Raw genomic sequence first — 27,008 nt, 5'->3', positions numbered from 1 at the left:
TGTCATGTAACTATGTATGACCTCTTAATCCAACTGCCTTCCTCTACAATGCAAGCACTTAATAATCTTCCTAAAATATCAGCTTGAAAACAATGTTTTTCTAATTTATCTAAATAGTGGTTATTTTTTGGATTCCAAAGAACAAAAAAATAAGACTTGATTAAACCAGGTTTATGGGCTCAAGTGTGCTCTAATTCATTAGTTGGACTTCAATAAGTCCTAGCAGTTTTTCCAGGAAAAGAGGAGTGTGGCCCTGAGCACAGGTATTGCTGTAGAAGCAGAGGATCTCAACCCCAGAGTACTTTCCTCTGGGAGCTTCATGAGTCCTGCCCAGTGACCCCCTTATGGCTCTTCAGAGCATGGCTCCAGTGCTGGGAGCTGTGGAGGGCACCCCACCTCAGCCCCCAGCCTGGAGTCTCAGGAGGAACACCTCCTCCATGCTCAGTAAGAGCTGCCTTACACCTGCTCCTGCCCCTTCACACCAGGGTACCCCGAGAAATGCCACCAGGCTTGCTGCTTTCCTCTGTCTCAGACATCTGCCAGACCTAACCACATCTGCAAATTGGGCAAACCTTAGGAGCCAGGAGGGTCTAGGGATTAAACACTTGGGCTTTGGCACCAGAGTGCAATGGGCTTGAATCCCAACGCTGCTACTTTCTGGGCTATCACAGGAAAGTTCCCTTAGCTTACCAGTCTCAGTTTTCTCTTCTGCAGAATGGAAACAATTGTGGTAACTGCTGTGTAGAATTATGGTGAGGAATAGAAGTGATCATGTGTATAAGACATTTAGCAGAGGCCTGGCTCCTGTCAACAGTCATTCTTCCTCCCTGTCACTGCGTGGCTTCTGATCACCCCTCCAGTCTCACTTCTCTCCCATGTTCCAGCAACAATGACCTACAGGCTGTTTCGCTGCTCATAAATGTCCTTTGTACTAATTCCAGGCTTTTCCATATGATGTCCCTTTTACCAGGAACATTCTTTCCAGGGCCTTCATCAGGCAAACTCCTCTTCACCATTCAAATCTCAGCCAGGGGCAGATCCAAGTTTTATGGTGCCTGAAACAGATAATTTGGTCTGGGGATAGGCTTTGAAAAACAAAAGCATGAAAAATATGAATTCCAAATTTGGTACAAGATGAAAGAATATTCAGACTGAAAAAGAAATCACAGCAAACTCCTTAGAGATTCAGGTTCCTTCCTTCTGTGATCTGCTCAGACAGTGTGGCAGAAATGCTTAGTAGATTGCCTTCCAATTGCTTCCTGACTTCTGCTTCCCACCTAGAACATGCTACACCTCCCAGCATTCACTGGGGCTTAAGCTTGATAGACTTCATGGTAAATTTACCCCCAGTCTCCGATTTGATGTCACTTTCTCTTTGTACCTTTTCTGAACCTCCAAGACTGGATCTGGACTACTTATCTCTCTCCCTAGGACCTCTTAGCTATATCTCCATCATAGCTCTTACCTCTATGCATTGAAATCACCAGATTGGCTGTCTCTTCAAATAGACTATGAGTTCTCAAGAATCAGACTAGTTTCTTGCTCACCAGTCTGCTTCCAGTGCCTAGTACAGCATCTGGCACATAGGAGCACTCTAAATATCTGTGCAACTAATGAATGAGTATCTGGTTTCTCCCATCTAACCTCTGAGATTCCTGATCCTCCAGAGCTGAGGAGAGGTTTCCTTCCTGCTCCTCCTAAATGCCCACAGCTCCTCCATGATTTTGATCTTGTAACACTAAGACAACCCCACTAGTAGGCATCCTCACAGACTAACTGGGTGTAATTGCCACTATATATTCAATACACAACTTTTTCCAGAGAGCTTCTTAACTAGGGACATGTAATGCTAGAGGAGGTAAGTATAGGATTTCTTTTCTTTTTTTGGAAAGAAGGAATGGAGAGCTTTTGTATTCTTATCCAATCATCAGCTTAGCTGAGTCTTTATTTTCAAAAATGTCAATGAGAATTTACACAACTCAACACCAAAAAAAAAAATCCAATTAAAAAATGGGTAAGGACTGGAATAGACATTTTTACAAAGAAGACATACACATGGAAAATGCACATCACTCATCATCAGGGAAATGCAAATCAAATCCACAGTGAGATATCACTTCATACCTGTCAGAATGACTAGAATCAAAAAAGACAAGAAATAACAAATGGTGAGGATGTGGAGAAAAAAAAGGACACTTGTGCACTGTTAGTGAGGCTGTAAATTGGTGCAGCCACTGTGAAAAACAGCACAGAAGATGCTCAAAATTAAAAATAGAAATACCATATGACCTAGTAATTCCACTACTGCATATTTACCCAAAGAAAATGAAAACACCAATTCAAAAAGATATCTGCACCCCTGTTTATTGCAGAATTATTTACAATAGCCAAGATATGGAAACAGCTCAAGTGTCCATCTATAGATGAATGGATAAAGAAGATATGGTATATATATATACAGTGGAATATTACACGGCCATAAAAAGGAATGAGATCTTGCCATTTGTGACAACATGGATGGTCCTAGAGGGCATTATACTAAGTGGAATAAATTAAAGAAAGACGAATACCATATGATTTCACTTATATGTGGAATCTAAAAAAAATGAACAAACAAGCAAAAACATACTCTCAAATACAGAAAACAAACTGGCAGTTGCCAGAGGAGAGGAGGATGGGGGGGGGGTGAGAGGAATAAAGGGATTTAAGAGGTACAAACTTCCAATTGTAAAATAAAGTCGCATAGGTGAAAAGTACAGCACACGGAATATAGTCAATAATATTCCAGTGACAGATTGTGACTACCCTTATTGTGGTATCGAGCAATGTATATAGCATTGTTGAATCGATATTTTGTACACATGAAATTACTGTAATGTTTTATGTGAATTATACTTCAATTTAAAGAAAGACACCCCAGGTTGCCCAGCAAATGACTGTTTCTCCCCCTTGCTGTTGCTAGCAGAACCCTGTTTTTGTGGGTGTTCCTTCTCCCATAAGCTAATGGATGGTGGCCCCTTTGCCAGCACCTGGGGGTGAATGCTGGGCAGTTGTAGGAGAGCAGGGTAATTTCATTCTCTTTGTCAGGGACAGCTTTAGAGGCGGGGCTGTGTCTTGACCCTAGCCAGTAAGAAATTAGGGAAGTTCTGCCGTAGCAGCTGAGAGACTTCCAGGAAGTTTTTTTTTTTTTCTTCCAGAAGTAATAGAGCTACCCAAAGGGAAATCATCTAATTTTGGATTCAGTTGTGTAAATGTGATGCGTGGGACACAGATTGGCATCTGCAATTACAAGGAGGCAAGCATGAAGATGAGGTGACAGGTTGAAGACAGCAGAAAGGATGCTGGAAAGCCTCTGGGGCCTGAAGCTGTTGGGTCCATTGGAATCTGAACCATCCATAAAAAAAAAAAAAGGGGGACCCCTGGGTGGCGCAGCGGTTTAGCACCTGCCTTTGGCCCAGGGCACGATCCTGGAGACCCGGGATCGAATCCCACGTCAGGCTCCCGGTGCATGGAGCCTGCTTCTCTCTCTGCCTGTGTCTCTGCCTCCCTCTCTCTCTCTCTCTCTCTGTGTGTGTGTGTGACTATCATAAATAATAAAAAAAAAGGAATCTGGACCATCTCTTTTTCCAGATTTCTTGTTAGGTCAGATAACAAAATCCTATTGTCTAAAAACCGCTTTTAATCAGGTGTTTTACAAATTGTAGCTGCAGGTACCTTGACATAATAATTCCTAATAAATTCAAGGAGGTGACTTGGGAGGTTAACTGAACAATGCACAGAAATCACTGGACTATTGTGACAGTTACTATGCTGATGGATACATTAGAGCTTTGAAGGTGTAAAAGTGTTTCACTTTGATGATGTACTTTGTGTGAAGGTGGATAATTTACTTTGCGAAGGCAGAAGACTCACATCACACTTTAAAATTAAAAATATTTTCTCATCTCTTGGATTTGCATGTGAACTTCATTTCCAAAAGAAAATAGTATACTATACGTATACTTGAGAAAATATTCCAGCAGAGGAAAAAAAAAAAAAAAGCTTTCTAGGGTAGTAATTCCCAACATTTCCAGTTACAAAGGAGGTCTCTTTTTTATATATTTCTTTTTTTTTTAAATTGGAGTTCAATTTGCCAACATATAGCATAACACCCAGTGCTTATCCCCCATCATCCAGTCACCCCAACCCCCCGCCCACCTCCCTTTCCACTACCCCACAAAGGAGGTCTCTTAAGGTCACCTCCCACATGACAGTGATTGAATTTTTAATACCTGTTCATGGTAGGAGCTGGGAGGATAATGACAAAGTGACTTTTAATACAGCAACGCATTTCATCAGTCCTGTTCTATCACTCTCAACAGCATCCCCATCAGTTTGAAAATTAACCACACAAATGTGTGCCAGACATTTCTAGTTAGCCTGCAAACATCTCATTACTGTAGAGGAAGGCAATGCCTGTCCAAGTCTTGGAGGTCTGCAGCCCTACGGCTGCGCACCATTGTTCTAAAAAAAATTCACTTTAAGTGCACTTAAAGTCACCTTGTTAAAAGAAGGTGACACTGGGGAACCACCCTTCTCTGCACTGGGGTGCTGGCAGGGATGGTCTTACAGCCCTACTCCAAAATAGACTTTCTAAATCTTATTTTGTTTCTTGAGTGCTATGGCTCCTGAAACCCTGACTCATTAACCGTACAGTGTAGGCAATTAAAATAGGAAGCTGATTGATAAGAAATTAAACCAGTATGCATAATGCAGATGTCTAAGGAGGATGATATTCCCAGGGCTCTAGGAAGCAGGCTAATCAGGTTTCAATCAGGAACCCATCATTCAGAGGGAAAGAATTAATTCAGGATGGGAGGCAGAAGCACAGTCAGAATATCAAGATCTATCTGGATGAGTCTCTCCTTGGGAGGAGCAAACCATGTCACATGGGGGTGTATGCTGCAGAGGAGTCCAGCTGGGAGGTTTTCCCATAGCCTGCCACAAAAAGATGCTGCTGCATACTGCTGCTATATATTCCTCATAGATGCTCTGGCTTCCAAAACCTGCTTAAACCAACACTGCTTCTGAACTCCTTGGCCCTAATCATTTCCAGAGAAACGACCATGCAAAGGGGGTGACGAGTAGCTGTGGAGCATTCCCTAGGGCAGGCTTTTGCAACAGACACACCTCCTTAGCAGGTTAAGGGCCTAGTCTGGTAGGGTTTGCTGTGTGCGGGGAATGACAGGATTGGAGAGGTTTCTGAATTCCCAGCTCTGTCCAGGTCTCAGCTGTTATGAAGTGCCTTTTTCTGGGAAGAAAAAGAAAAGGGCTCAACATGTTACTCATTTAATTACAGTATATAGTTGACATTTCTGAGCTCTTTCCCATTTGGAAAGATATGCAGAGAGAACATAGTCTCCTGGAAGACAGGTGCCCAGAGAAATATGGCCATAGAGGAATGACATATCTTTCCCTCATCTCCTTCCTAATCTTCACAAACTTGGGCCTAAATGCCATAAAACAGAACTATCACAGTGGGGTGGGAGGAGTGAGCTATAGGTTCACATATGAAGCAGCAAAATGTGGTGCCTAAAATGTGTATGCTGCAAAAATCACCCAGTTTACCAGGAAACATCCCAAATGTATGGTTTTAAGCTATTCAGTGGTACTGATAACGTGAAAGTGTTTTCTTCAACTAGCTTTTCAAAGTCCCAGTGTTGACAGGGAAGTTAAAACTTACTCCTTTAAATTTACATAAAGATACCCTCCAAGAAGAGGACTGAGCAGATTCCCATCATTGGGGAAGCTCTGTGAAAACAAATGAAGTGATTGGCACCATTGTTAAAAGGAACATGAATGCTAGATTAGAGGACTAGTATGGAGTCCATGTTAAATTTCCCGAATCCGGTCACTGTACTATGCCTTTGCTCTTAGGAAACACACCCTGAAGTATTTCAGAACAAAGGGCAAAAGGGACCAAGTGAGAATGACAAAGCAAACACAGCAAGATATTAATAGGTAGACCTGGGTGCAAGATACAAAAAGAATCCCTTGCAGTGTTCTTGAGGCTTTTCTATTAGCTTGAAATTATTTCAAAATGAAATATTTACAAACACCAAATGAAGTACTTTTAGATTGACCTACTTAAACGCAATACTTGACATTCAGTTTTCTCAAGGGGTTGACTGAATGCCAAAAGCTCTCTTTCCAAAGACTTAACCTATAGCTAAGTCTTTCCAAATTGCAAGGCCATCTTCGGAAGAAAAGAAATTACTGCAATAATCCATGTCTCTCTCATGCTCTGAAATGACCTCATCAATAACTGATAGTTTTTCTTCCAACTGTGGATTGTCATTTACTTTGATTATTTATGTTAATATGAAGATTATTTAAGTTAATATGAAGCTTATATTTCTGAATCGGTATAATATTTGTTTGTCTAGTGGAGATCTGGATTTGTACTGCCTCATTTTTTTTGGTATCACACACAGCAAATCAACAGACAGAGTCTTAGTATCCAGCAGTGCAGGTTCAACAAATGGAATGAATGCCTTATAAAACAGAGAAGATTCTATAAGCCATTGGTGTCTTGCAAGTCAGAATGCTAGCACTCTCAAATCCTAGCACTTTCTCATCCTGGCAGAAAGAATTTTCAGGTGAGGTTACAAAACCATAATTAATCACAATGAAACCACTTTCAAATTTGTTTTTAAAATCGTCCCTGACATCAAAAAGTCATGAAAGGACTGTGTAAGGAATGAAACACAAGGGGAAATTGAAAAATTAATTTATTATATGAAGAAACATAAACAATATTTGTTAGAGTCACTGGCTGCACAGAAGCAGCCTGCAAAAGCTCACATCCACAGTTTATTGACTGAGAAGTACTAACACATAACACTCATAACCACAGCACTAATGTTCTAAGGTGGTTTCCAAGGAAATGCTGTATTTGACATTTTTAATGTTTATTTTCCCATTTACAATGCTGAAAAGATTAGACTCGCATTCAATTAAAGTCTAACAAGACCAGGCATTCAGCCTGTAAAGCACAACTGTCAAAAGACACTAGCTACTATGTCCTTCATGAAAGATGAAAGATGCACAAATGATCAGCTCATGATCATTGGAGGCAGTTTCTCAGATTTCAGTGGGTTGTCTTCCTCCAAGTATCATGTATTTGGGTGCTAATTTTTGTAAGCAACCCACAGCAAGAGAGAGGGCAAATGCTGCAATCTCTCCAAGAATAAAGACCATTTACACTTGCCCTTCCATGAGGTCAAAGGCCAACGTATTCATTCAAGACATTCATGTGGATGATACTGCTAGTTTCTTTTCTAACAGTAAAAGCATAATAATAACCTGTTTATGGACTTGAATAACTATATCAACTCCTTAAATATGTATGGCACTTTAACATATTTTCACAGCATTTTCACATCTATTATTTAATTTGATCTTTCCAACAACCTTGTGAGGTAGGCCAGGCAAGTATATCATCCAAATTTGGTGGGTGAAGAAACTGAGGCATACAGCCACTAAGTAACTTGCAGAGCTACACAGGGAGGTGCCAATCTCTACGTTGCGCTGCCTCCAGTAATGAAGAGACAAAGCCTAAATGTGTTTGATCTTATTTCAATGTATTTTGATGAAATACTTCACCTCCATTCAGCCAAATGATAGTGATTCAGTTGGAGCAGCTGTCATGACAAGTTATGGCATGCAATTAATTAAACGAAGCACTGAGAGTTTTAGAAATTGGAATTAAAATGAAAAACATTTTAGTTCTCAACACATGAGGGAATTTACTTGTTTGTTTGTCTTTAGGGCAACCTATCTCTGCAGTCTGAACTATAATTTTACCATTTCAGAGGTATAATATAAATTTTAAAACAAAAATTCTCAGTTCACCATGATTTAGATTTTTACAATACAGAAAAAACCAGTGGTTTTTCTCCCCCAAAGTGAATGGATACACATGGCCTCACAGCAGGGATAGCTGTATATTAAGGGTTACCAAACCTCTTTGTCCTTATAAATGTGGCTTATAATTGGGTTATGGGAGCCTGACAGACCATCACTGTTAGTTTGGTTTGGGGTCATTTAAGATGTTTAGCTATCCTTTATGTTAAAATGACTTAAAATGCATTTGAAAGCTCAGATTTTGTAATATTTCTTGAGACAGGCTTCCAAGCGAAGGTTGGAAACATCTGACCCTCCTTCCTGTGTAATTCTAACCACAATTCCTGCTCAAACTCACCATTTTTAACCTGTCTCGTGACAGACTGCCTATTAGAAACTGGATAGGTCAGAAAGTTAAGCCATTATGGGTCTTTAGATCATCAACCCTGACTGAAACTGCAATGTCCTAGCCTAGTCAATGACAGGTCATCAGTTTCCAAATATTTCATTATCAAGGTTTTTAGGGTAGGCATAATGGCACTACATTGAGGCATTTTCCCAAGACAACTGAGGATATGCTACACAATCGTTATATGAAACAAATATGGTTCCAGATTAAAGGAGAAATTATACTGGAGACAGGAGAGTATAGGAGCATAAAACTTCAGATCTCATTCAAATAACTTATAATTATGCCAAATCAAAATACATTCAGTTAAAGATTAAAAATCCAAAAAAAGATTAAAAATCCTCTGACCATTTCATCTATTTCTATATTTAAAAGTTTCTGAAAAAAAATAAAAAAATAAAAGTTTCTGAAGTCAGTATCTAACTTGGGAGAGGAGACCCTTTTCCTTCAAATAATGACAATTAAAATGCCCCATATAGTTACACCTGGTGAGAGTGTTCTGTGGAGTTTTCTAGAAAAACTTAAGTTATTCAATAGAACTCTTATCTCAAATTTTTCTGACAGGCAAGGAGGAAGAGGGGAAGAGAAGACTGTGAGTTTATTTTTCTTCTTTGTTACGGAAGCAAATCCTAGAAAATTCAACTAAAAATTTCCCAGAACTGTAGGATGGGACTGAACCTTGCAGAGGTTTAAACCTATCTTCCAGCAGATTCATTTATTTTTGATCATCCCGAGAAAGTAAGATTTCTGCTTATAAAAGTCTACATCATTTTGATGTTTTAACAACCCTCTTAATCCAGAATTTCTTGAACACATTGAAGGAATACAATTTTCCTATAATTCTAGGGCTTCAAGCCAAATTCAGAATACAATTTTGCATCCATGGATCTTTGGGAATAAAGTCTCCAAAATCTAGACTTCTGAATCAATCAGAGATTGCAGGCCAAGGTGGCTACAGGTGGTTATGTACAAAGAGCCCTAATGAGAAAAAATGGAACATCTGTCTATTCAAAAAGTGACATGAACAGCCCTCTCTGGAAACTCTGACAGGAATGATACTGCTGATGACAAAACCCCAGTAACCTTCTCTGGTCATGAGAACAGCTCTTCGATGAAAGCTATGCACAGAGAAAAAAAAAAAATGAAAGGCCACCTACGCCAGCAGTTAAAAAAAAAACCTCAGAAAACAAGAAAGTTCCTGTCCTCATTCTATCTGATGGATCCAACCAGCCCAACTCAGATAGCATGGGGACCTTGTCAGTGAAAAGGCTGGTAATGCCTGGGAGAACAAGCTGCCCCTCCAGTGCTCAGGGGTTTCCCTGGCTTCTCTCCATAGTTCCCACATGCCCAAGAGCTCTCTAAAGTGGAGCAACTCACAGGGAGTTGAGAGCTAACTTCCCTCTTTGCTAACTGTGTGGGGCCCATCTCTTGTATGAAGTACAAGGATCAACCCAAGAACCAGTATGTGTGAGCCCCGAGAGACTCCGGTCCTATTAAGCAGAGCAGAGCTCATCAGCATTCAGAATCTGGCTGGGCACAGAACTTATTTTACTGCTGGAAGGTGTCTCATCTCTGTCTCCTGTTGACCTGAGATCTGTTTTTCCTACAGACTCATGGGCTTTCTGCTGCCTACAGTTACAGCAGACACACTTCAGCCACTGTCGAAAGCCTTCAGAAACACTGGAAGAAAAGAGCTTTTTGCAAGGGTGAAAGAACTGATAGAACACAAGCATGAAGAGGATGGCTGTGCAGTAGCCAATGAGCAACTGCAGAATCAGCAGAGGTGCACACACGTACATATAGATGTCAGTCTTATAAAGATACCACATGAGGAGGAGGACGGCATTCTCAATGAATCTCAGCATGTAGTACACCAGCAGCCGGTACCAGTTCTGGGACTTGCTGATGAGGTCAGGGTTGTTGAGTTTCAGCTGCACGGCAGACCAGCAAAACATATTGATCCCAGCATACAGTAAGGTGAGGAAGCACAGCACGATGGTGGTGCCCACCCGACTGAGGGCCTTCTCAATGTTCTCGGGGAATGGGGAGCCACTGCACCAGAAGAGGATCCAGGGATATAAGAAGAAGCTGAAGAAGTTGACAAGTACAACCATCACCACCCAGGCCTTCAGGACAGAGGTAAAGAGGACCAGGACAATGACTCGAGTGGCAATCTCAAAGCTCCTCCAGAGGAAGATACAGACGTAAGCCAGGGGCTTCACTTTGACATCATATTCATCGTACTTGATCTTGATGGCTAGGATGTTGCAGCGTAAGGCTCCATACACAATGGACAACAGGGACAGGACCATGAAGAGACCTGGGGAGAGGAGACAAAGAACACTGTCGAGTGTCACTTGCTCCAAGAATCCTGCTACCATGGACACTGTCACTTCCTTCCCAGTATTCCTTGGACCCCTCTCTTTGCAGTTCACAGGCTGATTTCCAGGTGTCAGCAGGTGATCACTGTGCCTCAGGGCTTTTTCTAGGGCCTCAGAGGGCTGCTCTGCCCCAGGGCTGTGGAAGGGAATCTGTGCCCCTGGGAAAGCCCTCAATACTCAAGTCCAGCCCTGACAAGAGCTGGAACCCAACCACCTGGGCGCCGCCCCCCAACCACCCCCACGCCTTGGGTAGCTTAACTCAGGCCTGTGTCTATGTCTTATAGTCTTTGCCGGTGTCTCCTCACAGGGCTTCTTTCTGGTCACCCATGGGGACGGCTGTCTAATAATGCTCCCTGTATTGGTTGTCTTGCCCTTCTTCTCAGTCCCCTCTCCTGTGCTCCTTAATGCCCTCCTCTGAAAACATGTGCACTCAGATCCTTGTCTCAGGGTCTGCTTAAGGGTCAACTAGAATTGAAGCATCTTCCTAACCCCATGTTGCTCTGTCTGAATAACATGTAAGGTCCTTTACAGGCTGTGCTCTCTTTCCTCCCTTATACGCTCTAGAGGAGTCAAGAATGACCACGTCTGACACGTCGTCTTGGCATCTCTCAACATGTACCAGTAGTAGGTACACAGACGGAAAGGTCTCAGTAATAAATTGCTCTGTGAGTTCCTCTCTATCTGCAGGGGAACAGATAGTTCAGTTTCTTTTTTTTTTTTTTTTGCTAGTTCAGTTTCTATGCTGACTATAGAATGCTCACTTTTCTTTACTCTTCAGTGACATTTAAGACCCTTAACCACAGATTGCTGAAGAAATGAGAACCTCACTGTTACTGAGCATCTTGTCTTAGGCTGAAAGGCCTTAGTGTTTGAAGAAGTCTCAATGCTAGCTGCTTATTTCTTAAAATGACCTGTGGCTAATGGGTTTATCCAGTTTATACAAAGCAGAAGTTTGGGGTGGGGACAAGAAATGGCTCATTTAAACGGGCCATGATACCGTGTTCGAGAGCATGACAATGGTGGTTGTGAGCTGCGGTCTGAGAAACGTGCTGCCAATCCATGGACACAAATTGTGTGGTTGAAACTGAAATATGATCACTTATGACAGGCTGGCAGAACCTTCACATACTGGATCAAGGAGCACCTGGAGGCAGGGCTTGGTGGTAAGGGACCAAGTGTCTGGCTCTGGTTTAGTCTTAGCCCACCAGGCGACACTAGGGAAATGGTAATCTCTTTGGGTTCCATTTTCTCATCCATAAAATTGAGATGATAATACTTTCCAATGTCTGCTTTATAAGGTTCAGTGTCCATATAACATAACTGCCTCTACTTGAATGTGTAATTTGAAATGTGTGGGAATTAAGGGCTTTTTCCTTATTTAAGTTCCAAATCAATGGGAAACCATCTATATTTGGTGGACATGAAAGCTCTGAAGCCTTGGTACTTCTTTGCCTGGGAGAAGCTCGATTTTACTCAAAGCATCAATTTTTTCAGTCTTTTGGCACTGACTGAAATCATCAAAATCACTCACTGGAAAGACTGTCATCTACTAATCAAATTTAAAAGATAGAAACACTACCACAGGAGGAGATGGGCAGCAATTGGACTGAATTATTTTTCCTGAGAGGCTAATTTAGTGGAGTGTTGTAAAGCAGTACATATCAGCGATGTATTTTTATATGTTATATATTTTCTATTTTTACAAATTTCTATGCCCTAAGGATCTAATGTTGAATCCTTTTCTTTAAGTCCTTATGTTTTTCCCACTACAAGAAACATACTTCATCTGCAGAAGATGAGCTAAGCATAAATAATTAAAATGTATATTGTGTATTCATACACATATAATATTTATATTGTTATATTTTTGGTACTTAGTAATGCAATGACCCAAACAATTTTTTAAGCATTTATCCATTTTTCTCATTAGGTCAATTATTTCCAAATTGTATTTCTTTTTCTACGAAGAGAATGTGCTAGTGATTACCCAGTTGGTGCTCAGTGGCAGTCACCTAGTAAAACTTTCTGAGAATGCGAAGAAAGTGTCTTAAAATCACTGACTTCAATTGTCCCTCCCACTGTTGGGTGCTCACTGCAAAATGTCACAGATAGAGAGGGGTCCCAGAAGAGAGATGTACTTGGACGACAAGAAGCTTGTACAAAATGCTTGGAATGCACATTTCTACCTCTTGATTTAAGCTGTTATCTAATGAATGGTTTAGGGTGATACTCATGCAAATACCTACTTATTCAGAGGTAAGTGGAGAGAAGCTCTCTGAAGCCACTTCCCAACCTTATCTTCCCACAGGTAACATAAAAGGGGATCTGCTGGCCATCCTGTCCATTGAAGTGGTACTTCATAGAAGTATAACATCCCTTAATAATCCTATTCTCATTTTCTATGAGTGTGTGTGTGGGGGGCATTCTGTTCTCATCCTTCATTAGAAGGCAAGACATCACTTTAGGTAAAACTGAATAGAAGGCTCTGGCACTATTCCAAAATCTTGCCACACTCAGAGCTTCTTCCCACTCAATTCCTGCCAAATAATCTCCTTCCAAAGAAGATTTTTCTATTTCACAGAGAAAAAAAAATTGTTAATAGGCATGAATTTACCCATTTCCTGATGACACCAAAAACTGAATCTCCATGTTAAGTGATGAAGAATATTTTATTTCCCAGGATTCCTCTTCGGAGGGGAATTCTATATGTGACTACTCTCTATGGATACTGGATCTTCAAATAAAATGACTAAACTTGCAAAATGTTTAGGTGGAATAGATATTTTCCCCCCAAATTAATGACTGACTTCAAGGAGGTGAACCAAGGCGTCCTAAAGGAATATGGAGTGATTTTTACGGTGGCAGAGGGCAACTGAAGGAGTTAGCACAGGAAGCTTCTGAAAATTGGAATTTTGACCAGATTTCTGAAAGGCGGTACTTTTTATCTCTTTCTCTTTCAATCCAGTAGCTGAATAGTGCTTTCTTTACTATCTGGAGCCAGGATCTCTAACTGTATTACACTCTGCCACTTGCCTCCTTCTCAAAAACCTTGCTCCATCAATTATCATCTTTCTCGTCTAAAGTTGCAGCTGCCCCTCTAACTGGGTTCTTTTCCTTGAGTGTATGAATATGCCTAAGTCAGCTGCATCTAAAAAACCATCCCTCATTTGCAAAAACCAACATAATTGTAGAAGCTGTGTGATGGGTAAGAGGAGATTCATTATAGTATCTTCTTGGTCTTTTCTCCTGTTGCAAAAATGCTGTAATAATAATAATGCTGGAAGGAAGGAAGGAAGGAAGGAAGGAAGGAAGGAAGGAAGGAAGGAAGGAAGGAAGGAAGGAAGGAAGGAGAAGGAAGAAGAAAGGAAGGGAAGGGAAAGGGGGGTGTGGGAGAAAGAGAGGAAGGATGTCTCCTTCACCCTGTACTTCTTTCCATCTTCTACTGCACTTTCCTTGACACTTTGGGTTAACCCTCTTGAGCTACATCTAATCAAAACACTCTTTATTCTTCAACTTCTTGCAGTTTGGATTCTGGTCTTACTCCTTCCTAATCTCTCTGTAACACGGATGTTGCTTACTCACACCTTGAAACCTCTCCTGTAGAAGTGATCACACTGTTTGCTCCTAATCATCCTCCTGCTTTCCTGGCAGCCTCTTCTCAGTTTCATTCATAGGCACATCTTTCTCTCATGCTTAGGAACCATGGTTTTATGTTCTCCTATACAAGGGCCTACTAGGTTTCTCTTCTTAGGTATCTTCTAGGTGCCTCAAAACAAAACAGCAAAACAAAACCACAAACAGAACAAAACTTATTTTCCTGAAAGCTCCTCCAATGCTTCCTCTAACAACCTGTTAGACCATCACTCCAGATCACCCTATCCAGAAAGCTCTGTGTTAGAGTAGAATTTCTCATCTTCCTGTCCTGTTACAGCCAAGTTGATCTCTACTCCTGCTGTTCTGCGGGGCTCACAGACCAGCAGCAGTGACACTGACTGGGAATTTGTTGGAAGTGCCCCAACTCAGACCCAGTGAATCCAAATTCATATTTTAACAAGATTTTCAGGGTGATTTGTATGACCAATCCAGTTGGAGAATTGCTCTAAGTTCTTTTCTTCTTTCCTTTTTAGTCCTGTCACTTGTTGACTCTCATATGGTTCTTGCCACAGGATTGTAACCCCTTTCCTTCTCTGTCACCAGCCTTCCTTTTCTCTTTGCCTGGATAAACCCTACTTGTTCTTCAAGGTTCAGTTAAAGTGTGAAGTCATCAACGATGCTTTTCCTTGGCCTTTATGCAACTACATTCATTCAGTAGTGCTAAAGGCTTCCAAGACTCTTCCAAGCTCAATGAAACACCCCTTTAGTGAGATCTCACAGCCAGCCACCTATGCAGACTTTTATTTCATTGCCAGATATCTTGGGTTGGGTGCCATTTCCTTGGTGTAGCTACTGTTTCATACAGATTTTTTTATCACTAGCACCTGGAACCAAGACTGGCACATAGCGGGTAACAGATACATGTATACTGAGTGAATGAATGAATAAATGAATTAAAAATTGCACAACCTGTGAACAGCCTTTTTTCACCACTGAATCTGGAATTAAAGTTCCACATCTCTCACAGACTTATAATTGAACTGAGCAACGAGAGCTCCCAAAGCCCCTTACCAGAGGGTGATTTCTGTGGTTATGGGTGTCCTATGCAACTACATCTACTTCCATGTGCCTTTCTCAATCAAGAAGTTGCACCTGTTTCCAACATTTCCTGAGAAGTCAGATCCAAATTAGAAAATGTCTTTGAGATTCAAGTCTATGTTCTAAAAAAATTCTCTTTGAGGTACATGAGACGCCTGCAAAACAGGGAGCTGTAGGAACAGTACAATATTCTCTGACCAAAGGCTTAACTAAGGAAGCTGAGTACTGCTTCAGCATATGGGACCCAAGAAGAAGCAAGATCATTTTGGATGATCTTGGCACTGCTGGATTTTCCTGGCCAGTTATCCAGCTCAGTGTCTTGTAGGATTCCACAGCTTACTCCCTGGAGTGATACCTGACCTGACCACTTATTCTAGAACTCAGTGTTCTACATTATTTTTTTCTCAGTGTTCTGCTCTAACTCCACCCTAGGCTCTGACAACTGGTTAACAAACTGTTAATAAAGAAGTTGAAAATCAAAATCTGCACAATTCAGGCCTATTGAGATCCTCTGTTTTTCTGTGGAAATACAGTAATGAAGACAGACAAGGTTCTTTACATTAAGAAAGAGGGATCTTTTGTTTTTTTTTTCTGGCTATTTAACTTAATTCTTTATCTCAGATTTATTTTACTCACATTAGGTTCTAAGAGTTCTACGAATGTAAGCATGTATGTATTAAATTACATTTAGCCTCGTATATACATATTGCATATTTATTTTGCAGTTTATGTTCTATTTAAGAGGTGGAGCTAGGGATGCCCGGGTGGCTCAGCGGTTGAGCACCTGCCCCTGGCTCAGGGCGTGATCCACGGTCTCAGGATCGAGTCCCACATCGGGCTCCCTGCCTGGAGCCTGCTTCTCCCTCTGCCTGTGCCTCTGCCTTTCTCTCTGTATCTTTCATGAATAAATAAATAAGTTAAAAAAAAAAGAGATGGCGCTAGACTTAGAGGCTGTGATCTTAGATACAGATGGGAATTATGAATTGGGAGATATTACAGATTTATTTGCTGCAGTTAAGCCAGTACAAAAAAGTAGAGAGCTCATCATCACCATGAGCTTGTATCCACATCTGCCACCCTCCCTCCCCAGCTGCTACCACAAATATTGCTTTGGTATTGTTTTAATGGCTTTATTGAGATAGAATTCACATACCATACAACTCACAATCTAAAGTATACAATTCAGTGGGGTTTTTTAAAAGTTGATTCACGATATGTACGACCATCACCAGAGTCAATTTTAGTACATTTTTATCACATCAGAAAGAAACCCAGTGCCCATTAGCTCTCATTTTTCTAAGCCCCCTCCCCTACTCAGCCCTAAGCAACCACTAACCTATTTTGTGTCTCTATGGGAATGAAATCATGTAATAGGTGTCTTTTGTGACTGGTTTCTTTTACTTGGCATAATGTTTTCAAAGTTCATCTATACTGCAGCACGTATCAGGCCTTCATTCATGTTTTGTTATTAAGATTTTACTTATTTATTCATGAGAAACACACACACACAGAGAGAGAGAGAGAGAGAGAGAGAGGCAGAGACACAGGCAGAGGGAGAAGCAGGCCTCATGCAGGGAGCCCAATGTGGGCCTTGATCCCGGGACTCCAGGATCATGCCCTGGGCCAAAGGCAGGCACTAAACCATTGAGCCACCCTGGGATCCCTGTGTTTTTTTTAAAAAAGATTCTTTTATTTATTCATGAGAGACACAGAGAGAGAGGCAGAGACACAGGCAGAGGGAGAGCAGACTCCCCACAGGAGCCTGATGTGGGACTCCATCACAGAACCCTAGGAACACACCGTGAGCCAAAGGCAGATTCTCAATTGCTGAGCTACCCAGGTGTCCCAGGCCTTCATTTATTTTTATGGTTGAATGATACTCCATTGTATGGATAAACTGCATTTTAAAAATTCATTCATCAGTTGTTATAAATTTAGATTATTTCTGGTTATTGGGAACAGTGCTGTTATGAACATTCATGTACAAATATGTTCTCTTCCGTCTATCATATGCTGGGTCACATGGTAATTTTATATTTGTTTGAGGAACTGCCATACTGCTTTCCAGAGCAACTGCACCATTTTATATCCCCATCTGCAGTATATGAGGGTTCCAATTTCTCCACATCCTTGCCAATATTTGTTATTGACTTGAATTTTTATTATTAACTTCTTGATTCTAGCCATCCTAGTGGGTGTGGAGTAGTATCTCGTTGTGATTTTGACTTACATTTTCCTGGTGACTAATGATGTCAAGCATCTTTTCACGTGCTTATTGGTCATTTGTCTATCTCCTTAGTTGCTTGTAGTTTCTAAATGTAGAACACACTCATAATAGATTTCACACTGTCCCATACAGTATCCTAAAAAGTTTAACAAAATTTGAAGGCCAGATCTGCACAGACTAATTTAAGAATAATATATTAGCCTTACCCAGAGCCATCAATGAACATTAAAAAAAAAAAAAGTACGGGATCCCTGGGTGGCTCAGCAGTTTAGCACCTGCCTTAGGCTCAGGTTGTGATCCTGGAGACCGAGGATCAACTCCTACATCAGGCTCCCTGCATGGAGCCTGCTTATCCCTCCTCCTGTGTCTCTGCCTCTCTCTCTCTCTCTCTCTCTCGTCTATCATAAAGAAATAAATAAATCTTTAAAAAAAAGTACAATTCTATCTTTCGTTTTTTTAATTCCCTAAAAAAGGCATTAAAAAGCAAAAAGAGGATTTTCATGCTGGCAATAGTAGATTAGTTTGTTTTGGTCCAATATTTCTGCCCAGAACAACTGGAAAAACATCCATTCGAAAGCATCAGAGATCTACTAAAGTAGTGAGTACTTCTGGATTCCAGGATCTCAAAGAAAAGTCCTAAGAAAAAATTCTGAAGCTGCTTTTCCCCTTAAGGTATTTGCCCATATGATAGTGGGTACTAAGAGACTAAGACTCTGAACACAGCTTTCAGCAGTATCTCAAAGCTGGTGAGTGTGGGAGCAAATCTTGACATTTGGGCCCTGTAATGATCTTAGTATATACTGAAAGCTTTATGGTGGGAACCCAAAAGACTAGATGCTAGAAGTAAAAGTGACCAGAAATAGATCAGCCCTCACAAACACTGAAGTACAGAATTCAACTAACTCAAGTTGTAACCGAATCACACTGAACTGTATCTAATTACCTGCTATAAACAAAAGTTGGGGTGACTGGGTGATGGGCACTGAGGGGGGCACTTGACAGGATGGCACTGGGTGTTACACTATATGTTGGCAAATAGAACTCCAATAAAAAAAATATACAAAGAAAAGAAAAAAAGAAAAAAATCTTCCCAGGGGTGCCTGGGTGGCTCAGTCCAACTCTTGATTTTGGCTCAGGTCATGGTCTTGGGCCATGGGATCGAGCTGCGTGACAGGCTCTACACTGGGCATCCAGCCTGCTTAAGATTCTCTCTCTCCCTCCCTCTGCCCCTCTCTGCTCACTTCCTGCCATCCCCACTCTCTCTCTCAAAAAAATAAAAGTTAAATCTTCCTGGAGAAAGATAATTCATCTAGAGTCTCAAATTAATCTCTATTTTTAATATAAATAACTGACATTTAATTAAAAATAAGTTGGCATGCCAACAACAAAACCAAGAAATGATCAAAACCCAAGAATGAAAACAGATGATTAAAAATAGACCAATAGGTGATACAGATAGTGGAATTACCTGACATGGACTTAAAAACATCTGTAATTAATATGTTCACAAAGTTATATGAGAAAATGGAGATTTTATCAGAGACTGGAAACTATCTTAAAAACTGAAGGGACAAAAAAAACCCCAAAAAACTGAAGGGACAGCCTGGGTGGCTCAATGGTTTAGCGCCGCCTTCAGTCCAGGGCCTGATCCTGGAGACCTGGGATCGAGTCCCACATTGGGCTCCCTTCATGGAGCCTGCTTCTCCCTCTGCCTGTGTCTCTGCCTCTCTCTCTCTCTCTCTCTGTATCTCTCGTAAATAAATAAATAAAAATCTTAAAAAAACTGAACTGAAAATGATAGAACTGAAAAATACAGTAACTACAATTTAAAAATCAACAAGCAGTTTTAATAGATTACAAATAGCCATAAAGATAATTAGTTGCCAGGCAGAAGGCAAGTCAGAAGAAAATGGAGAAACAAAAAGGATGAGAGACTTATGGGAAAGTGAAATGTCAGGGGGTGGGGAAAAAGAAAAAAGAAAAAGAACGAATCAGAAGCAATATTTAAAGAAATGAAGGCTAAGAATTTTTCCAAACTCCCCACAAAAACAGGCCACTCACTCAGCAAAGCCACTTCTTCTGTGCTTCAATCTCGGAAACATAAAGGCAGCAAGTTACAAAGAAGTCAGAAAACATGACCTTGTTACACAGAACAACTTGACCTGAACACAAAACAACACAGATGTACAGCCCGAGAGAGAAATAAGCAAGCTTGTGGAATGTTCAGTGACAGCCTTAAGCACATCCTTACTGAATCTTTCAAAGAACGGTCACCCTAATTGGCTGACCCCAAACAGCTTGTCCTCAGGCTGCAAGTGCTACAGAAGAAGACCACAGCTCCATTGGAAGGTGCCACTCTGGTATTTGCCAGGATTTTAAAAAGGAAACATGGACCATCTTCAACCATCTTTGCCTAGTTTTTCATTTCACATGGTCCCCTCAAAACACAGCTTTTATCACAAAAATCAGAGGAAACACATACCATACATGAGCACAACTTAATCCCTAACATATTTTCTGCCTCTTCTCCTATAAAAATCTCTGTTGCAAAAGATAAAGAACAAGAAAATAAATACCTTTTACAAATGCTAACTTATGAGTGGAATACTAAAATATATATACATAAAAACCTGAATGAGCCATCATAATTTTAAGAGTAATGGTCTAAATTATTAGAATTTAAATTATGGTAGAATATTTGGAAAAACTATATTGCCCTGATAGTTTCAAGGACGTTCCACTTAAAAGGAATTTTATTAGCTCTTTAAGGCTTTGATTGGGTGAATAAATTTCCACAGCATGGCAGATAAATGAGTATTTTAAAGTACATAACTGTTTTTCAAATAAAAAAAAACAACAAACGCTTGGCTACAACCTCTTATACAATAACCCTATGCTTTCTTCAAGATAATGCAAAGTAAACCTAATTGTAAACTATGCCTGGATTAAGAGTAAACTCTGCACCAATTAGATCCAAAAAAAAATTTTCCCAAACTGCTGAAATATAAAACTAAATCCCAAGTAGGATAAATATTAAAACTACAGTAAGCATATAATATTAAATTTGCTGAACACTAAAGTCAAAGTGATAACCTTAAAAAGCAAGCAAGCGAGCAAACAGATGAATTTCAAAGAAGCAACAAGGATATTGGCATCTCAACAGAAATAATGGAAGCCAGAAAACAAAGGAATGAGCATCTCAAAGTGGGAAGAAAATTATCTCGAGCAGACTTCCATACCCAAATATGAAGGTAAAACAAGGACATATTATGACAAAACAAAAATGAGGGAATTTGTCACCAGCAGACCTGCTCTAAAGAAAATAATTAAGTTGGTATTTTGGGCCCAATGAAAATGATCCTACATGGAAGCATGAAGATACAGGGATACACCCTAATACTGTAAAATACATTTTAAAGTTCTAGTGACTAAGACCTTACTACTACTAAAGTCTCACTTGAACACTTGCCAGTTTACCAGATGTTTGATCAGAAATTGAGGACTTTCAATACATATTTATATCTCATCTAGTATTCAGAATTGTCAGAACAAATATTATGGCCCATCATTCATAGCACTCGTGATGTGATTATTACTGTCTATAATCCCCAGAGATCCTGAATGATTTTGCTAGTTTTCTCCCCCAAATATTCTGATTTCTTGCCTAAGGAAACTGGATGATAAAAATCTCCTCCAGCTCATCTTTTATGTTCAGAAAAATTATTGTATTTTTACTTTGTGCCAGGGACTAGAGTAATAAGCACTTTACAGGTACTAATCACTTCATCCTAACAATTCAATAAAAAATAAAATAAACACTCTTATTATCCTCAATATACAGATGAGAAAACAGATACATGAAGATGCTAAATAACTTCCCAGAAATCACTCAACTAGCAGAGCTAAAATTCAAACCCAAGAAGTCTTGCTCTAGAGTCTTGGTCTTAACCAGAAGGCAATTCTGCCTAAATAAACATAATAAGGTCCATTTCCCTAGCAGTGCTCTTAGCTTCACTTCTCATCTCCTTTATGGATGGGAGGCAAGAAGCAGGAACCTACCACCTTTCAAACTGCCCAGGGCCTCAAGGAGTGTGGAGAATCCCTTCTGAGTATTTGGGGAGTTGTCCAATTCTTCCTTGCTTCCACCAAGCCCAAATTTCATATCTATTTTCTATTATGTGAGAATTCTCTATATAAAGACTTCCTGAAATCATGCTGGGAGTGGGTAGACATCACTGCCCTAAGCTAATTTCTGCGAATTACCTCCCAAGGCCCAAAAAATGATTGGAAAAAAAGTGAGGCAGGTTCCTCTATCTGTCCTACCAACTTCCTTATCTTTCTGCTTCAGGCAGAGAGAAGAGGTATTTGTGAGTTGAGCTACAGAAAAGAAAACCCTTGCCCTCCATGGCCAAAGGAATTTAGTACCTGATCCATGTGTGGGCCCCTACATCAGGATATCTAACAGCAAAATGGTAGCAGGACCACTCAGAACCCCAAGACAGAAGTTCTGCATTTTGCTGCACCTTCTCAACTTCTCAACTTGGCAAGACACACCAAACCTTCTTAAAACACACTCATGTACAGAGAGCTTTGTAAATAATCAGGCATGGCCACTTGACCCTCCACAACTGAAATAATCTCTTCCATTTTCTGCCTTTGCCAACACTTGAGCCATAGACACTCACACAAATACTTGTACACACATCCTTACCTCCACTAGTCTTTTCAACTCCCACAATAATCCTCAGTATAATTTTCTTCCAAATCTATCTTCTCTTCCCTCCTTTCAAATGCTTTTCTGTTCTTCTTATTTAGTGGCCTTATTTTGTATGTGCTTATGGGTTGTAAATAACACGAAAACCTTTAGAAATATTTAGAATATAAATAATAAACAGTGGATAAATAAATGGCTTGGACTTTGCAAAGAAGACATCTGTTCTCCTTCTGTGTGTGATTGTACCTGCTCAGTGCCCCCAACTCTAAGCTGTACTATCAAAATCTACTTTGCAGATATGTGGATGTGGAATCAAAAGGTCCTGTGCAGGATTCCTCAACCACAGGCTCTAGAAGGAAACCTGAGAAGCTATATAAGCAGCACTGCCATCCTCCAGTGAATCCAAACACAACCTTGACAACACACTCTTATATGCTGGGCAGAGGGGAAGGTTCCTTCCCAATGAGTAGCATTAGGTAACTTCCACTGGATTATGGCCACAGAATCCGAAAAGAAAATCAAAGCCTACACCCAGACAAAAGCCAAGCATGGATTAAAAGTCTTGATGGTACACAAGAGCATTTTCCCCCCAGTGCATTCAGAGGTGATTTCAATTTAGGAGGAATGGATATGAACCCATCCTCAAGTCTTACAGACTTCGTATTGACATATACACTGACATACACCATTACATAATCTTATAGACCACTGTTTAGACTGCTGTAACAGCTCTGTATGCTATACTGAGTATAGCTGAGAAATGCTCTTTGGTAGAAAGAATATATATATCATCACTTCCTTGTTGGATTTGCAATGGCTAAATAAATTCATCTGGTTACAGGCTGATGAAAGCATTATACAATTCAAACACAGACATCTAACATAGAGTAGAGGTTTAAGCAACTTCCATACTGGAGCAAAGTCAATACAATAAACCTAAGTCAATCTCAGGGTAAGAAGAAAACAAGCTGTAGTAATCTTATACAGCTTTAGTTGATGTATGATTTATATACAAAGAACTACACATACTTAATGTGTACAATTTGATGAGTTTGGACGTATGCAAGTAAAATGGTTAGTAATCAAAATTTAAAATAACCGCTAACTTCAGGGATCCCTGGGTGGCTCAGCGGTTTAGCGCCTGCCTTCAGCCCAGGGCGCGATCCTGGAGTCCCGGGATCGAGTCCTGCGTCGGGCTCCCGGCATGGAACCTGCTTCTCCCTCCTCCTGTGTCTCTGCCTCTCTCTCTCTATGTCTATCATTCATTCATAAATAAATAAATAAATAAATAAATAAATAAATAAATAAATAAATAAATAAATAAATAAAATAACCGCTAACTTCAATGAGCCCATATTTAAGCAATTTTCCAATTACCCAGTGCTCTTCTTTTAGGTAAAAGAGAAATATGTCAAGTTCATGTCCCTAATAGAATACAAGCTCAACCAAAACAAAGATTCTGTTTTGTTAACTGATGCCTGGCACACAGTGGGTATTCAACAGATACTTGTTGAATAAGTTAGGCAGTAACAAGGATTTACTGTTAAATAAAAAATAATGTATCCAAGCCAGTGTAACATAGCTTCTTCATTTACCAAGCCATATGCTACAAGCATGTCCCAAACAGTGCACCATCCTTGATCTTTCAAGGAGAGAAAATGAGTGGGAAATATCAGTGAGGGTGACAGAACATGAGGGACTCCTAACTGGGAAACAAACAAGAGGTGGTGGAAAGGGAGATGGGCAGGGGGTGGGGGTGACTGGGTGACAGGCACTGAAGGGGGCACCTGATGGGATGAGCACTGGGTGTTATGCTATATGTTGGCAAATTGAACACCAATAAAAAATAATTTTATTAAAAAAAAAAGAAACAAGGAGTCAAATTTAAAATAAAAATATACAAAAAAAATTTAAAATAAAAAAAAGCCTAGCCTTTGAAACTGCTAAATAAATAAATAAATAAATAAATAAATAAATAAATAAATAAAAAAGAGAGAAAACCTTGAGCAAATGCCATAGTGAGCAGGGAGCCCTATGAAGGGCTCAATCTAACAACCCTAAGATCATGACCTTAGCTAAAACCAAGAGTTGGATGCTTAGGAGACTAAGTCACCCAGGTGCCCAAAAGCAAAATTATTTGTAATTAAAGGACTTTCTTTCATGTATAAATTGGCCCCTAGGTTTTGTGTATGTGTGTGTACATTTTCTTTATTTATTTTAGAAGCACAGACTGATCTTAAATTACTTCACTGATACAGGACAATACAATTTCCTCACCTTTAAAATTCTATATTCCAGAAAAAAATAAAATAAAATTCTATATTCCTTGCCTATTATCGTAAGATAATCTCAAGAGGTGATAGAAAATAGTTATAAAAAATGACAAAATAAATACTAATGTAACTATCTAATTTTTCCAAGTGAGCAGATTGTAACAATCAGAATCAATTGATAAAAGAGGGTCATTTTATAGAATAAAGCTATAAAAAAAACTTCACCTCCCTCAAATGCTTTTTAACTGATGCATAATTATAAGAATATTGTTTCAAAGTGATGTGAGCCATAAAATAATTGCAAATTATAGACAATAATGTCAATATATTTAAGATTATATGTCCAACTATTATTCATCAAGTAGAAATAGGAAAATATCAGTACTAATTTTGTCTTTATTTTTGTTTATTCTCTTTGTATAAAAGAACTTCTAGAGCCTTTCTGAATCAAGTAAATGGATCTTAAAAATGGGGAAAAAAAGGATGTTTCTAATATATATGAGATCTTGTCCAAAGAAACACAGAAAGCTAACAAATATAAGGCTGAAAAATACATGAGCAAAACAGGTTTCTGGATGGCCCATGATTATCAGAAAATTGAATGCCCCAGATATCTCCATTCCCTTTAGACTAATTGATTTTCATGGCACATTTGTTCTGCCAGTGACTGCTATTTTAAAAGAGAAGGAACCAGTTAACCAACTCTTTGCTCAATGTATTACCACCTTTTTTATCAAGCATTAACTAAAGTAATTCAAATGCACTTCTACAAGGTTTAAAAATGAAGAGAAAAAAAAAATGAAGAGAACTTTGAAATCAAAGAATTAGCAAGTTTTCTAGATTCTTTCTAGCTAATTCATTGCCCTACTTACACGTGCATATGTACATCCTTTAATTCACCCTGTCATTTGGATCCTAGTCCATAGACCAGAACTCAGAAAATGTACACAGAAACAGACAGTAACAACTGCATGCCCTTAAGTTCAACTCAAAGTAGGCAATCTCAGAAATTCTGAAGTCATGAATTTATTTTACTTTTTCCTAAACACAATGAACATATGCCACTATCATATAGTTCATATCATAACTTTGTTATAAGATACTTTGAATTTATGCTTAACATTATTTTCCCTAGAGAAAATTCAATTTCATTCTATCCACTTATTCCAAATTACTTTTAGGTCCCTTTAGGCACAATTAGAAATACCAGATATAGCTTCCTAATCTGAAACAAGCAGTAAAAACTACTTATCTACGAAAAAGTAAAGCTTGGCTCTCTAAATCTTTCTCAGTCTCCTACATGCTGAAAAACTGCAGAATCAGCCTTAATAAAAAAGGCCAGCAATACCAATGACTATTACTCACATTATAATAGAGCTATGTGAGCCAGTTTGACCCTTTCTACATGTTCCCCTTGCTCATCTGCAAATCTCTAGCCTTTGGCCAACCTTTTATTCCCCCACTCAGCAGTCAGAGTAATCTTTGACTGGAGAGGAGGAGGAAGGATTGAGTATGTCACACTTGATGAATAAAAATGTGAATTCAATTCACCTTTCTAAAAAAATCTTTAGTATGTTCACATGCCCATCACCAGGCCAAGTGCTATTAAACATGTGTTTAAGAAGGTATTTGCAGTAATGTATGAGGAATGCTATTATTTGTACATATTTTTCTCAAATTGAAGTTCTTTATTTTTATTTATTTATTTTTAAAAATATTTTATTTATTTATTCATGGGAAAGAGAGAGAGAGAGAGAGAGAGAGAGAGAGTGAGAGAGAGAGGCAGACACAGGCAGAGGGAGAAGCACGCTTCATGCAGGGAGTCCGATGTGGGACTCAATCCCGGGATTCCAGGGATCATGGCCTGAGCCGAAGGCAGGCCCTAAACCGCTGAGCCACCCAGGGATCCCGAAAGTTCTTATTTTTAGAATAGTTTTATAAGTAGACATACGAAATCTGATTTTTTGGAAAAAAATCAACAAAATTGATAAAGTCCTAGCTGGACTGATAAAGGAAAAAAAAAAGAATATGAACCATCAATATAAGAAATGAGGGGCTATCACTGTAGACATTAAACGTATAAGGAAATACTATTAACAATTTCCATTAGGTGAAATGGAAACATTGCTGGAAAAATACAACTAACCAAAAGTGACACAAGAGGAGATTAAAAATCTGAATAGCCATATATGTATTAGAGAAATTAAATTCATTAGCAATACCTTCATGAAGAAAAATTAATTCATCACTGCTTGCATCAAGACCAGAGAAGGAGCCAAAACATAAAATCCAAACTCACTTGAATCACCTTTAATAAGGTTAAAATTTTCATTAAAATCCATTAAAGTCATCAATGCTGTACCCTGCCCAAAAGTAGGCACACACCCCTTGCAGACTTGCTATCTAGTATGGTTTCCCTGAAAGGAGA

General features: G+C 39.5%; 1 protein-coding gene across 1 annotated transcript in view; it reads right to left on the bottom strand.

The window, feature by feature from the left end:
- Positions 1 to 6,774: 6,774 nt before the first annotated feature.
- Positions 6,775 to 27,008, bottom strand: part of XK (X-linked Kx blood group antigen, Kell and VPS13A binding protein) — a 43,385-nt gene continuing 23,151 nt past the window's right edge. The window contains exon 3 of the mRNA XM_055337343.1: positions 6,775 to 10,613. Coding sequence (XP_055193318.1) covers positions 9,787 to 10,613 — 827 coding nt within the window. The 3' untranslated portion in view covers positions 6,775 to 9,786. The remainder of the gene's footprint in view (positions 10,614 to 27,008) is intronic.

The sequence above is a fragment of the Nyctereutes procyonoides genome, unplaced genomic scaffold (genome assembly GCF_905146905.1).
Source record: "Nyctereutes procyonoides isolate TBG_1078 unplaced genomic scaffold, NYPRO_anot_genome, whole genome shotgun sequence".
NCBI classification, from domain to species: domain Eukaryota; kingdom Metazoa; phylum Chordata; class Mammalia; order Carnivora; family Canidae; genus Nyctereutes; species Nyctereutes procyonoides.
Note: the sequence above shows the minus strand (reverse complement) of the source record. Positions and strands in the feature narration are given on the sequence as shown.